The sequence below is a fragment of the Gadus morhua genome, chromosome 21, assembly GCF_902167405.1.
Source record: "Gadus morhua chromosome 21, gadMor3.0, whole genome shotgun sequence".
In the NCBI taxonomy this organism is placed as follows: Eukaryota; Metazoa; Chordata; class Actinopteri; order Gadiformes; family Gadidae; genus Gadus; species Gadus morhua.
Window position 1 is genome coordinate 7,542,863 of NC_044068.1, and position 13,234 is coordinate 7,556,096.

The 13,234-nt window shown below is 45.3% G+C and overlaps 1 protein-coding gene across 1 annotated transcript in view; it reads left to right on the forward strand.

The window, feature by feature from the left end:
* The window catches only part of nkain2 (sodium/potassium transporting ATPase interacting 2), a 68,388-nt gene that overhangs the window by 46,289 nt on the left and 8,865 nt on the right, over window positions 1-13,234 (forward strand). The window contains exon 4 of the mRNA XM_030345841.1: window positions 4,251-4,451. Within this exon, the coding sequence (XP_030201701.1) occupies window positions 4,251-4,451 (201 nt within the window). The remainder of the gene's footprint in view (window positions 1-4,250; window positions 4,452-13,234) is intronic.

Consider the following 13,234-nt stretch of genomic DNA (forward strand, 5'->3'; position numbering starts at 1 on the left):
ACACACACACACACACACACACACACACACACACACACACACACACACACACACACACACACACACACACACACACACACACACACACACACACACACACACACACACGGCCACTAGGTTGTGTGTCGTTGCCTTGGTAACCAGTCATGGCAAAGTTATCAAAGTTCTTGTGCCTGAAACCTTCTTAAGAAACACAATTTATTCCTGTTTATTTTTGTATTTCCTTTTTACTGATACAGGCCTCTTTTTCATTTTCCCTAAAATATATTTTTTCAGTCTTTTTTTTAGAACTTACCTTCGTAAGCTCGCAGAGAATGATGAAGGAACTCATAGTGGCCCAAATTTTCATTAATGAGCAGGATCATTAGTGCTACTGGGCTTCACTAACGACAGTCCCCACATGGTTCTCAGGGAGAACCATAGAGAGAGAGAGACAGAGAGAGAGAGAGAGAGGGAGAGGGAGAGGGAGAGGGGGGGGGGGGGGGGGGGGGGTGGGGAGGGGGGGGGAGGGGGGAGGGAGCGAGAGAGAGACAGAGAGAGAGAGAGAGCACATGGCGAGGAAGACAGATGGGCACATGGTGAAATAAGAAAATGCAACCCAGGAGTGGACAAAGGGACGAGGAAGAGATAGAGGCTCCGTCGAGTGGTACCGTCTCCTGATAGACGATGGGAGGTACCGTTAGAGATGAATCGGGATCATGGACTAATGAGTCTTCTACTCATTAGACGGAAATAGAGTCCTAAGATGGAACTTAAGGGGCGGGCGGGGCGTGGAGGGGGGGAGGAATGTGAGGTGGTTTAAAAAAAAAAAAAAGGATAATGAAGGAGAGTTACAGACCAAGAAATGGAGAGAAGGAAAGAGAGAGAGAGAGAGAGAAGAGAGAGAGAGAGAGAGAGAGAGAGAGAGAGAGAGAGAGAGAGAGAGAGAGGGAGAGAGGGAGAGAGAGAGAGAGAGAGAGAGAGGGAGAGGGGGGGGGGGATCTGAGATGAGGATGCAGGAGAATGATGCCGGATGTCAATTATAATTGAACATTAGATCAATGAAATATGTCTGCATTACCGGAGGGGTTTGAGGTACAGCGTGTGTGTGTGTGTGTGTGTGTGTGTGTGTGTGTGTGTGTGTGTGTGTGTGTGTGTGTGTGTGTGTGTGCGTGTGTGCGTGTGTATGCGTGTGTTGGTGCCCCTGAGAGAGGATCAATACTGTAGTGGCTCATTTTACCTGCCTGGACCAGGAGACAGAATACACACGCCAAACAGATGGGGGCGCGGATGAAGACAGACTTCCGCACAGCCTTTTATTTACCTGCTGGCGTTACGTCTTCCTCTAACTCCCAGTGGAGGACCATATGTCCTGCGTACCTCTCACTGTAGTCTTCACACAGCCCTGTATAGAGTCTTGACTGCTAGCTCCCAGAGAGCAACATAATGGCTTTTTCGAACAATGGCTGTCAGTCTCACTTGGTGATGCATTAATGGAGTCGTACAATCTTAAGGAGCTTTTCATTTGACTAACGGCAGAGTACTTCAGCGCAAACACACAACACAATTTACCACTGGTGTGTCTGCGTCCGCGTGTGTGTCTGCGTCCGCGCGTGTGTGTGTGTGTGTGTGTGTGTGTGTGTGTGTGTGTGTGTGTGTGTGTGTGTGTGTGTGTGTGTGTGTGTGTGTGTGTTTGTGTGTCCGTGTGTGTGTGTGTTCGTTATGTGTGTGTGTGTGTGTGTGTCCGTATGTGTGTGTGTCCTTGTGACAGAGTGGGTGGAGGGGGTGAGGGCGTGTCATTCATGTGTCTGAGTACTTACTTATCTGTGTAATTGAAAGAAATCTGGTGAGTTCGTAGGCCATTTATAATGGGCCTTATTTAAGGTCGACCATCTTATTGTGATGTTCAGGTGCTGAAATTCCTTCAGGAGGTTGAGGGAACATCTATGGTATTAGCAGAATATGGTTAATGGATGGACAAGTAGCATAGTTGTAGCCATTATGCTTACCTACATGTTTCTGCTGTCCTGATATTTGGTTCATTTCCTTCTTAGATTCTCCATAACTCCCTCCGACCTGCTGATCTTTTTTTAATTGTAGTTCATGAGGCCATTTAGCGCAGACGTTCTCTGAAATACGTCTCTGTGAGATTTAATTACGTAGTGGGGACATTTTCATTGAATTAAAGTTCATGCGGTTATGCGGCCCCATCAAAAACCACATGTCCAACTCATCAACAAACTTGTTTCAGCTTCATTTAAAACTTCAGTCAATTAGAATCGATTGCACAGACTTCCGGCCTGTCACCATTGTTGTTTTGGGTCGAGTGACTTGATAAACAGATGCCTGGACTGCAAAGCATTTTCTTCATCGGTTCTCCGTGGCACGGTGGCGCGAGTTAAGCGAGTTTTGTAGGTCAAACCCCTTCATCAGTAATTGCTTTTGATTAATCATACCCCAGATAGACTTTACTGTTTATTTCACCTGTATGTTCGTGCGCAACTGTTTTTGCCGTGCTTAGAAATAGAATGGTGGTCAGGCTATAGATAGTTGTGGTACATGCTCTGCCTCGCCCTGTTGGTGCAGTCAGCAGACACACTGGGCCTAATGACATCTGGAGTCAGGAAGGGATGGAAGAGGGGCATTACTATTCCATGTGCTTTTCCCAACCCTCCAAACTTGTCCGAGACCTTCACACTCCAATTACTGCTCTTTTACCCATCCTTTCGCCTCTCTCTCTCTCTCTCTCTCTCTCTCTCTCTCTCTCTCTCTCTCTCTCTCTCTCTCTCTCTCTCTCTCTCTCTCTCTCTCTCTCTCTCTCTCTCTCATCTACACCACTTCCTTCATATCCTCTCTCTCTCTCTCTCTCTCTCTCTCTCTCTCTCTCTCTCTCTCTCTCCCTCTCCCTCTCCCTCTCTCTCTCTCTCTCTCTCTCTCTCTCTCTCTCTCTCTCTCTCTCTCTCTCTCTCTCTCTATACCTATTCCTTCACATCCTCTCTGTCTCTCTCCCCTCTCTTCCTTTCTTCTTATTCCACTTGGACCTCCTGTCTCCCTTCAACCGCCTCCTTTAATCAAACCCTCTTTGGATTTGATTTAAATACAATAAAATATTGTAATGTCACCGGGTCCTCTGAGCTCTAGCATTTGAATACAGGATTGAAGTTCCAAACCACCCTGGTGCCTTCCGTCACTTCCTATCTCAGACCTGGTTGATGACTCCCCCCTTACCTCCCTCCCCCCTCCCCCCTCTCCTCCATAAGATATGTTAAAACTGACACCCTGACACTGAGCGTGTGCAAGCATTTTATCTGGGTTGCCATGATCACATGCAAATCGAATGTCTCCTCTCTCTCTAACTCTCTCTTTCTCTCTCTCTCGCTCTCTTCCCCTCTCTCTTTTCACCTCTCTCTCTCTCTCTCTCTCTCTCTTGCTCTCTCTCTCTTCCCTCTCTCTCTCTCTCTCTTCCCGTCTCTCTCGCTCTCTTCCCCTCTCCCTCTTCACCTCTCTCTCTTCCCATCTCTCTCTCTTTTCCTGTCTCTCTCTCTCTCTTCCCATCTCTCTCTCTCTCTTCCCCTCTCTCTCTCTCTCTCTCTCTCTCTCTCTCTCTCTCTCTCTCTCTCTCTCTCTCTTCCCCTCTCTCTCTCTCTCTCTCTCTCTCTCTCTTCACCTCTCTCTTCTCCTCTCTCTCTCTCTCTCTCTCTCTCTCTCTCTCTCTCTCTCTCTCTCTCTCTCTCTCTCTCTCTCTCTCTCTCTCTCTTCCCCTCTCTCTCTCTCTCTCTCTCTCTCTCTCTCTCTCTCTCTCTCTCTCTTCCCCTCTCTCTCTCTCTCTCTCTCTCTCTCTCTCTCTCTCTCTCTCTCTCTCTCTCTCTCTCTCTCTCTCTCTCTCTCTCTCTCTTCCCCTCTCTCTCTCTCTCTCTCTCTCTCTCTCTCTCTCTCTCTCTCTCTCTCTCTCTCTCTCTCTCTCATCCCCTCTCTCTCTCTCTCTCTCTCTCTCTCTCTCTCTCTCTCTCTCTCTCTCTCTCTCTCTCTCTCTCTCTCTCTCTCTCTCTCTCTCATCCCCTCTCTCTCTCTCTCTCTCTCTCTCTCTCTCATCCCCTCTCTCTCTCTCTCTCTCTCTCTCAACCCCTCTCTCTCTCTCTCTCTCTCTCTCTCTCTCTCTCTTCCCCTCTCTCTCTCTCTCTCTCTCTCTCTCTCTCTCTCTCTCTCTCTCTCTCTCTCTCTCTCTCTCTCTCATCCCCTCTCTCTCTCTCTCTCTCCTCCTGTCTCTCCAGGACTCAGACCTGGTCCTGACCTTCAACCTGTCGATGCATCGCTCCTGGTGGATGGAGAACGGCCCCGGCTGCAAGGTGACGCCGGTGGCTCCGCCGCCCTCCTGGGCCCCCGAGGACCATCGCTACATCTCCATCGCCGGCTGCCTGCTGGACTACCAGCTGATCGAGGTGGCCCACTCCTCGCTGCAGATACTGCTGGCCGTGAGTACACACCCTGCTGTCTGTCTGTCTCTATGTGTGACTGTCTGTCTGTCTGCGAACAATCTATCCACCTATCTCAATTTCTCTATCCGTGCACAGCCTGGCAGCCTTTCTGTCTTTCTGTCCGTCTTCTCCGTCTATCCATCTGTCGGTTTGTCTGTCCGTCTGTCTGACTGTCTGTCGATCTATCCCTATCTCTATCGCTTTATCCTCCTACAGTCTGTCAGCCTTTCTGTCTGTCTATCCCTCTATCCGTTTCTGTGTTTGTCCGTCTGTCTATCCGGCTGTCTGTCTGTCTCTCCTTCTGTCTGTCTGTCTCTCTGTCTGTCGGTCTGTTTATCCATCCGTCAGCCTGTTGGGATCTTTGTCTGTCTACCCGTCTGTCTCTCTGTCTGTCTACGTCGGTCAGGTGACACATTTAGACAGAGACGGAGAGGGATAGAGAGAGAACGAGGGAGAGAGATGGAGAGAGAGAGATGGAGACAGCAACAAAGAGAGAGAGGGGGGGGGGGTATTTGTAGCTTTTGATTGGTTAGTTTGGTTCGGTGATTTGGTCTTTCATCTTTTGTTCTGAATAATGTGGAGAAACCTCAGTGGAGAATGTCATGGAAGGAGAAGAAAAGAAAAGACGAGACTTTCGTCTCAAAAATCCCCACAGACAATTCACATGTGTGCACGCGTGTGCGTGTGTCTAGGTGTTTATCGGAGTAAGTGTGTGTGTGTAAGCTGTGTGTGTTTGTGTTTGCATTATTCTGCCTATTACAGTTTTTCTCGATTGTATACACACAAAAAATTTAACTATGCACACAATTCTGAAAACTAAATTCTAAGCACAATTCCAGTGTTTTCACATTTTTTCTAAACTCTAAGCACAAATCTCATCATTTAGCACACTTGGTTCACCTGGATCACACTGGCCTTCAAAAAGCAAAAACAAATTACCAATAAGTCTAACTCGCTTCTCACTTGTTCGATCTCAACTGGCAAAACACTTCAATCATGTGTCAGAGCATTAAAGAGGATTCGGAGAGCTCTACTGTGTTGTAGATATGGTCCTTTGGCCTGATCAGGTTTGGAGGTGGGACACATGCTGATTTACATGTAGATCTGTCTCACCTCAATTATATTATTATTATTTTTTGTTGGCCTACGAAAAGCTTTTTATGCAATCAGTTCAGCTGAACATTTTACTGTATTACAGTAAAAAAATATCTATTTGCTTTGTTACTTTTTTGTACTTGCACTGATTTCATCATTACATCCCCCGAAAGACAGTCTAAAGATTTTCTTACTGTAGTGGTTCTCATTTTACTTATCAGTGCAATTACTGTACTGTAATTTACCAAAATAGGTAACATTGTTGTATTGTCAGAACAATGTTGCAGCATCAACTATAGGTATGAATCTGGGAAGCTGGGATTGTGAGTTTTGCCCATTGGAGCTCATCGGATAGACAAATATGCATTGTATCCTATTCTGATACGATTGTGTCAATGCAATATTTATATGAAACATTCACAGTATTGTATTACAATATGGCAACAGTCTATATATTATATGTACCACCTAATTGCAACTTGAAAAAATAAAGCTATTTCTAAACAATTTTATACATTGGATTATGTAACATGGCCTCATAATGCAAAAACATATGTAAATAGTATTTTGATGGAAGCGTTTTGAATGGATAACACCAGTGTTTTATTGATGCTCTCTAAGAGATATTAATTTGATAGCTGTGTTTACTGTTTGGTGGAAAAAAAACAGTTTTGAGAAGAATTGTGTAGTTTTGACAAAATCATTATCCCTTCTCAGGTTTGTGTTTAGAGTTTTGAGAAATTGAGCTATAGTTTCAGAAAACTTGTTTACGATTGAGAAAAACTGTAAGGTGTGCCAACACATATTCATGAACGCGCAACATTCCATCAACAAGGATTTGGCACATTTTTGACTGGATACCTGCAGAGAAAGCATAATTAGGGAATTGCTCCTTTTGAGAAATTGCTCAGCTTATGATAAATCATACTACCGTAGTCATCTTGGATCTTAAATTAATTTGCGTCACTCTGATTTGAACGGTGGTGCATGGTTCATCTCATAGGGTTAGCCTTCAATTGATGCTCATATCTAGATTTCTCCCTGGCTGTTTTGCGCTTGAACCCTACTGGCACAACAACCCCACTGGCATAAGAACATGGTCTCTCTCTCTCTCTCTCTCTCTCTCTCTCTCTCTCTCTCTCTCTCTCTCTCTCTCTCCCTCCCTCTCTCTCTCCCCCACCCCTCCCCCCATATGTCAGTCGATAGCGTGTTACTTATTGTCTGGCTGGGTGCCACAAGCGAGTATACCACTGTACCGCGGGCTCTTGGTAATTGGTGTGTTAGGAAACACACCAACACACTGTCACAGCGTATGAGCCAGCACTGCACACGCTGTCAGCTTAGTTTGGCCGACTTCCCTCCTGGTTCGCCTTCATTCGTGGAAACAACACGCATTGAATCTATTGACTGGTCCTTTAAAGTGACTCTGCTGACCACACCTTTCTAACATCTAATGAATCTAAGGAACCTAGTGAAGGAAGACCGACCATTTTAAATTAGATGTAAGGTTATACAGGAAGTATTTAACTGCAACCTGTTTTCTTTGGGTTTTTCGTGCTTTCCGAAATCTGCTTACTGAAAAAGTCTTGTGTATTTATTATTCTAATAACCAGTCGAGTAAAGCCTCTTATTGTGTTACTAACTTCAATCAAAACACATACACAGACACAAACATATTTTAAATGTCAACCACGGAATAACTTAAAACCAAATGATGTGCTGTTTACCAGTTGCCCTGTATTCATTTGCTATCTGCTCTACAAAACACACACACACTCGCATTTTTTATTTAAGTGAAATGTGAATAAATAACAAATTACCCGTCCAGATATCCATTCACAATCAGCGGAAATTGTTCTGTTTATCCTTTAACTTGGCAGAGGTTAAAAGGCATGAAGACAGACCGCTCCGTCTCTCTTTCCCCCCAGCTCCTCCCTTCAGACCACAACCGGTTATTCAACCAAATAACCGGCTGTGGTCAAAGCAAGGCCAATGCCGAGGGTAGCCAGTGTCCAGCCAAACCACATCCACCACACAAAGGGGCCGGCAGTGAAAGACGAACCTAGAATTCCCATTTCCTGCAAATTAAAAAATGAGACCAAAACGTTTAGGCGTCTTTGTGGACGGCTTTGATAGGGAATATCGAACGTCCACTGCTTTTGACTCGGGCTATTATAAACAGTCGGAGATTAGATATTTAAAGCTGTTTCAATTACAGCCGCCTTCTGTGACTTTTCAATGCAGGGAAAAAGCGTGAGCCGCACATCATCTGCCCAAATGTTTGAAGGACTGCCAGGGCCAGATAAGTAGCAGTGCCTCCAGCCTCGCTCTGCGCCAAGGCTGGGAATATAGGAAATGTTATCCATGCACACACACACACACACACACACACACACACACACACACACACACACACACACACACACACACACACACAAATGCGCACCCCACACACACAAACACATACACACATATACACACATTCAAACAAATGTGCACACACACACACACACACACACACACACACACACACACACACACACACACACGCATGCAGACAAAGTCACACATGTACACACACATGTGCGCACACACATGTAGGCACACACACGTGCACACAACCACACACACACACACACACCCACATACGTACACTCAAAAGTGCACCCACGCACCCACACATACAGACACACAAGAACACACACATGTGCAGAAACACACATACACACCAACACACTCACTCACTCATTTACATTTGCATCCACCCCCCCCCCCCCCTCTTCCCACACACACACACACACACACCACACACACTTCTTGACCGTGGTTACGGTTCAAGAGGAAACTAAAGCATTCTCCGACTGGAAGCTAAGAAGCAGAAGAATTCAACAACACAATACTATGTCTCTTCTTCTCTGTAACTGTGCACGGGGCATATATACTCTGAGTGGACGGAGCTGATTCAATTATTGTATGCCGCTGGGTGCTGCGGGTTCACTCGATTACCTTTGACGCAGCAGAAGCGATGGGAGGGTTCGCCGTGTCTGTCATGGCCTCCGCACCTCTCGCATGCCGTGTTTGATCCTCCGACGTATCACGAAGCACTCCAACAAACATGCCCATCGCAGCTTGAACACATTGCAGTCGGATCGTTGCCGCCAGTAACGCGTCTGTGACGCCTGTTCTTGTAATGCCAGCCATCAGCGTCTATCGGTGCACAATAAGCCAACGCGATCACGTTTGACCTTCTCACTTGACTGCCATGACCAATCAGAGATGTACCGACGTATCGGCTGAACATGAAAGACGTAGAGCCTGACATAGACGCACTTTTAGAGTTCCACTGTGTTTCTTTTATTCATCCACTAAACTATTATTCTTTTCTTTCTCGGAAGGGGATTTAATTGGGTCAAAATTTCACTAAACTATTCAATTGTCCAATTAATGGCAGGGTAATAAATCATCGGCACCATCAGCGCGATAGAGACCACCCAGTGAGACACCATGGGTAAAGGAAACGACGGTGGCTGTGTTCACAGCCTAATGATTTACCAGACGGCCCCTGGGCCGCTGCTGTTCTTATGATTAGTGGGGTCGCGCTACAGACGCCCGCAAAGTTTTCCTTTCTATATCTAATTAAACACAAACTATGGTAGCGAGGACTCGGCAAGGGGGCCCTCAGTGAGCTGATCTCTGGTTTCTCCTTTGGAACCGAACGGAGCGCTCCGAGCAGATAAGTTATGACCCACGGAACCATCGGTCATGTCATGGACACCTCAATTCAACATTCTAGCAGATAGCGAGGCTAATGCCCGCCTTAACTTTGTATGGATTCATCATCTTTTAGAAACACCGCAAATACATAGACACTGTTTGCTAAGATTGTCCGAAAAATACTAAAGAAGAATACGGGTACGACAAATCGCTTTTCATATCATACAATTGTAAACTGTGCCACCGTGGTCTTCCCTTTTCAGTGTTGAAAACACAACTTTTTTATGTTTTTACTTGGATAATGCTAGATATAGTTTTTTATTCCAAAGGTAGGCCTGAACCACAGCAGCAGGGATAACACAAGAAGATCTATCAGGTGGAGCAAGAATGGAGGTTCTCCCAAACATAGCAATCCCATGATCACCAGGACCTGCAGACTAAGTCGATATTCAGAGTCATGCGGCCTGCAGGGCACAACTGATTCACCAATCACCACTCGGCAGCCGTCCAATTGGACGGCTGCCGAGTGGTGATTGGATGGATGAATGGATTGCTGTGTGGATGGATGAATGAATGGTTGAATGGATTTATGTGCGGATAGATGGATGGATGTGTGAGTGAATGAACGAATGGGTGGATGTGGAGATAGACGGTCGGGTGGATGGGTGAGTGAATGGACTGACGGATGGATTCATGGATAGATATGTGTACATGGATGAATGTGCGGATGGACGCATGGATGGCTGGATGAATACCGTGTGGATTGATGTGCCTACTTCGTGTCTCCAAAAGAAACTTGGTTTTGATAACCTTTAATATCGCGGTGGTGTGAGGCTTAAGTCTGAGTGGGTTTCCTGCCCTAACTTGTGTGCTACATTTATTCACGCGACTGCGGAGAAGCAAAGTATAAAATCCTGGACATTACACATGCGTTGCCAAGAGTTTATAGTTACTGACGTTACTATTTTCTCAACAACAAAACCGGATTATGCATCTGCACAGCCCGGCTGAGGATAACACTGAATTAGCAATATAGTGGTAAAATTATAATCCTTCACCGTCCCCAGCCACTGTGGGGGTGGCCGCCTGAAAGGTTGGGTCTATTCAACACAATCAAAGATTATCCTTTTCTTTTCGTAGCCCTTTCTGCGAGCAGGATATTGTGTTTACAAGCCGAGCCGCAGAAACATAATGCTTTGATTATTCAGAATATTAACAGGATACTACAGTAGTCTGCTTGGTGCACACGGTACACACTACCCCGTCAAATCACAGCACTGTTGTGGAGGTCCTCCTCTAAGGACCTTTTGCTTTGTGACTGAAATGGAAATGCTAAATCTTGGATTAGCTGAAAGGAGCCCGAGAAATATATCTATTTATTTTTTATGCAGTTTGTGAAACACCCAAAGGCAATTTGGGGATCCCTCCTCTGGTGTTATAGCGGCCAATACCGATCACCGATGATCGGATCTATTTGAAACCTTTCATTTATCGTTGAGCTTTGTTTATTTATCTAAATATCCTTAACAACATTTTATATTAAAAGGGACATTGACCCCTAAAACCTTTTTTAAACATGGCAATAGGTTGGATCGAAATGATCTTTTTCACTTGGCAGCACTGGAGGGTCCGACTTGAAAAAAGTCAGGAGCAGCCTCCGAAATGTATGAGCACCCACTAAAATGTAAGGGGCATCACCCATAGAGACTAAAGAACATTCAGCTAAAACAAATGGAAATTATATTTCCATTGCAAACAAGTTTCGAGCTCACAATGGAATTCGCAAAAATTCCATTGTTTGATGGGGGGGGGGGGGGGGGGGAGAGAGTGATGGGGGGGAATCCCCCCATCAAAATGGACACCCCAACAAACAGCAACGCTTCCCCTTGACTTTGTATTGGGTGTGATATTGTGTGGGCAACAGGACTGTTGGACGGCGGGGGTCAACGATGTCAACGTTTTTAAACACTAATAAGGCACATTTTACAGCATAATATAATACAACAGCGTAAAATGTGTCGTTATGAGAGCTTAACCGCTAAAGTTTAAGTTGTTTAAGATGCTCGTCTACAGTGACCGTAGGTGTGACCCTTTTGGCCGTTGATTGCGTGTGTGTGTGTGTGTGTGTGTGTGTGTGTGTGTGTGTGTGTGTGTGTGTGTGTGTGTGTGTGTGTGTGTGTGTGTGTGTGTGTGTGTGTGTGTGTGTGTGTGTGTGTGTGTGTGTTCTTGTTAGAAAGAGAGAGAGAAAGAGTCTGGGAGAATGAGCAAAGAGCTGGACACATTATTGAGAGTAAATGAGGTCGAGACCTTGAGATACATCCTGAATCACTAATGTGCTTGACAACTTTTATGGCTTAGTCGAGGTGTTTTATGTATGCGTGTGAGCATGTGTCGATGTGAGTGTGGGTGTGTGTGTGTGTGCGTGTGGGTGTTTGTGTGCTCTCTATAAAAAAACACATGCAAACAAAGGAAATCTCTTCTCTGTCCTTTTGCGAAGTGTGTGTGTTTGTATCTCGATCAATGTAATTTGCATCGGCATAAAGCTTGGATCGAGCAACAGGCCTTTTATTCCGATGAGCATGTTTGAGATATGATCACTAAGCCAAGTAATGGCCACACAAAGAGGAAGGACATTCCCTTGCTTCCCTTCAGTTTTTCATCCGTATTTCCTCCATGGTTCTTTTATTTTCACACTCCGCTTTACTTTTCAAACTGTTCTTCATCCATTTTTTCGTCCATTGCTCTATCTCTCTCTCTCCCAGTGCCTCTTGTCATTGAAGGATGAGAAAGGTCGATAACAGTGACCTCGCGCTGAACCTTACTTCCTGCATCTCTGCTCCAATCCACAGGCACTGATCTGTCGCCTTGGAAACAGACAGCCAATAAAACAGCAGAGTTCCTCTTCTGCCAGAGTGTACCGCTTTATCCCCTCACATGCACACACACACATGCACACACACACACACACATGGTCACGCAAGCACCCAGACACACACATCAACATGAAGGCACGCATGCAGAAGCATACATACATACACACTCAGGCAAACACACATACCCACATACACTCATATACACAAACATCGACGCATGCACGCACACACACAGACATACACATAGACACACGCACACAAACACACACATACACCTGCATTGTGCTTGATATCAATCGAAAAGTTCCGGGCTATCTTTATGTGAAATTGTTGCGACAGATCAATATTATTGAGTCAAGGAAAACGTGAAGAAGTAATGACCAAATACATCACTGAGGGAATCAATTTTACTGTTGCGCCGTCCATAGATCGCATGATCTATTTGTTATGAATATTTTTTTGGTTTTGCTTTCTGTTTAGTGGTGAGGACTCGTTCATTTTCCTCTCACAACAGCGGTGGTTGATGAGGCCACCCAGCCCTCGACACGACAGCGTTTAAATAGAGACGTTGAATGGATTTTATGTATTTTTAGCATAATGTTGTCTAACTCATGACATGAAAATAGATTGCATCAGAGGAAATTCCATCCGAGTGGGTAACGTTATAGCTTCGTTGACCCCCTCGGGGGAGCAGAAATCGGTTTTGATGGTCAGAAATTAAGAGGGCGAGTCTCGATCCTCGAGCGAAATATTCAATACGTAACTGGAGAGGTATTAAAGCGGGGGCCGTGACGTTTTCAAGGCAGAGTAGCCCTGTTTAACACACTATCTATGAAGACCTTTCACCGTCTGATGCCTTTTGCTTCCCTTTTCTTTCTTCCATTTGTTCTTCCTTCCCTACCTTCTTTCTTACCTTTGTGTAAACTTTCTTTCTCCTTAAATAATATTAATTATCATTATTATCAACAAAATAATGATTCACACATTGAAACGACATGTAATTTGACATGCAACTGTAATATCTTGAACTGCATTTCATGTTCTCGACGATGACTGACGGTCTTTTCTCCACCCCCCCCCCCCCCCCCCCATTTTATC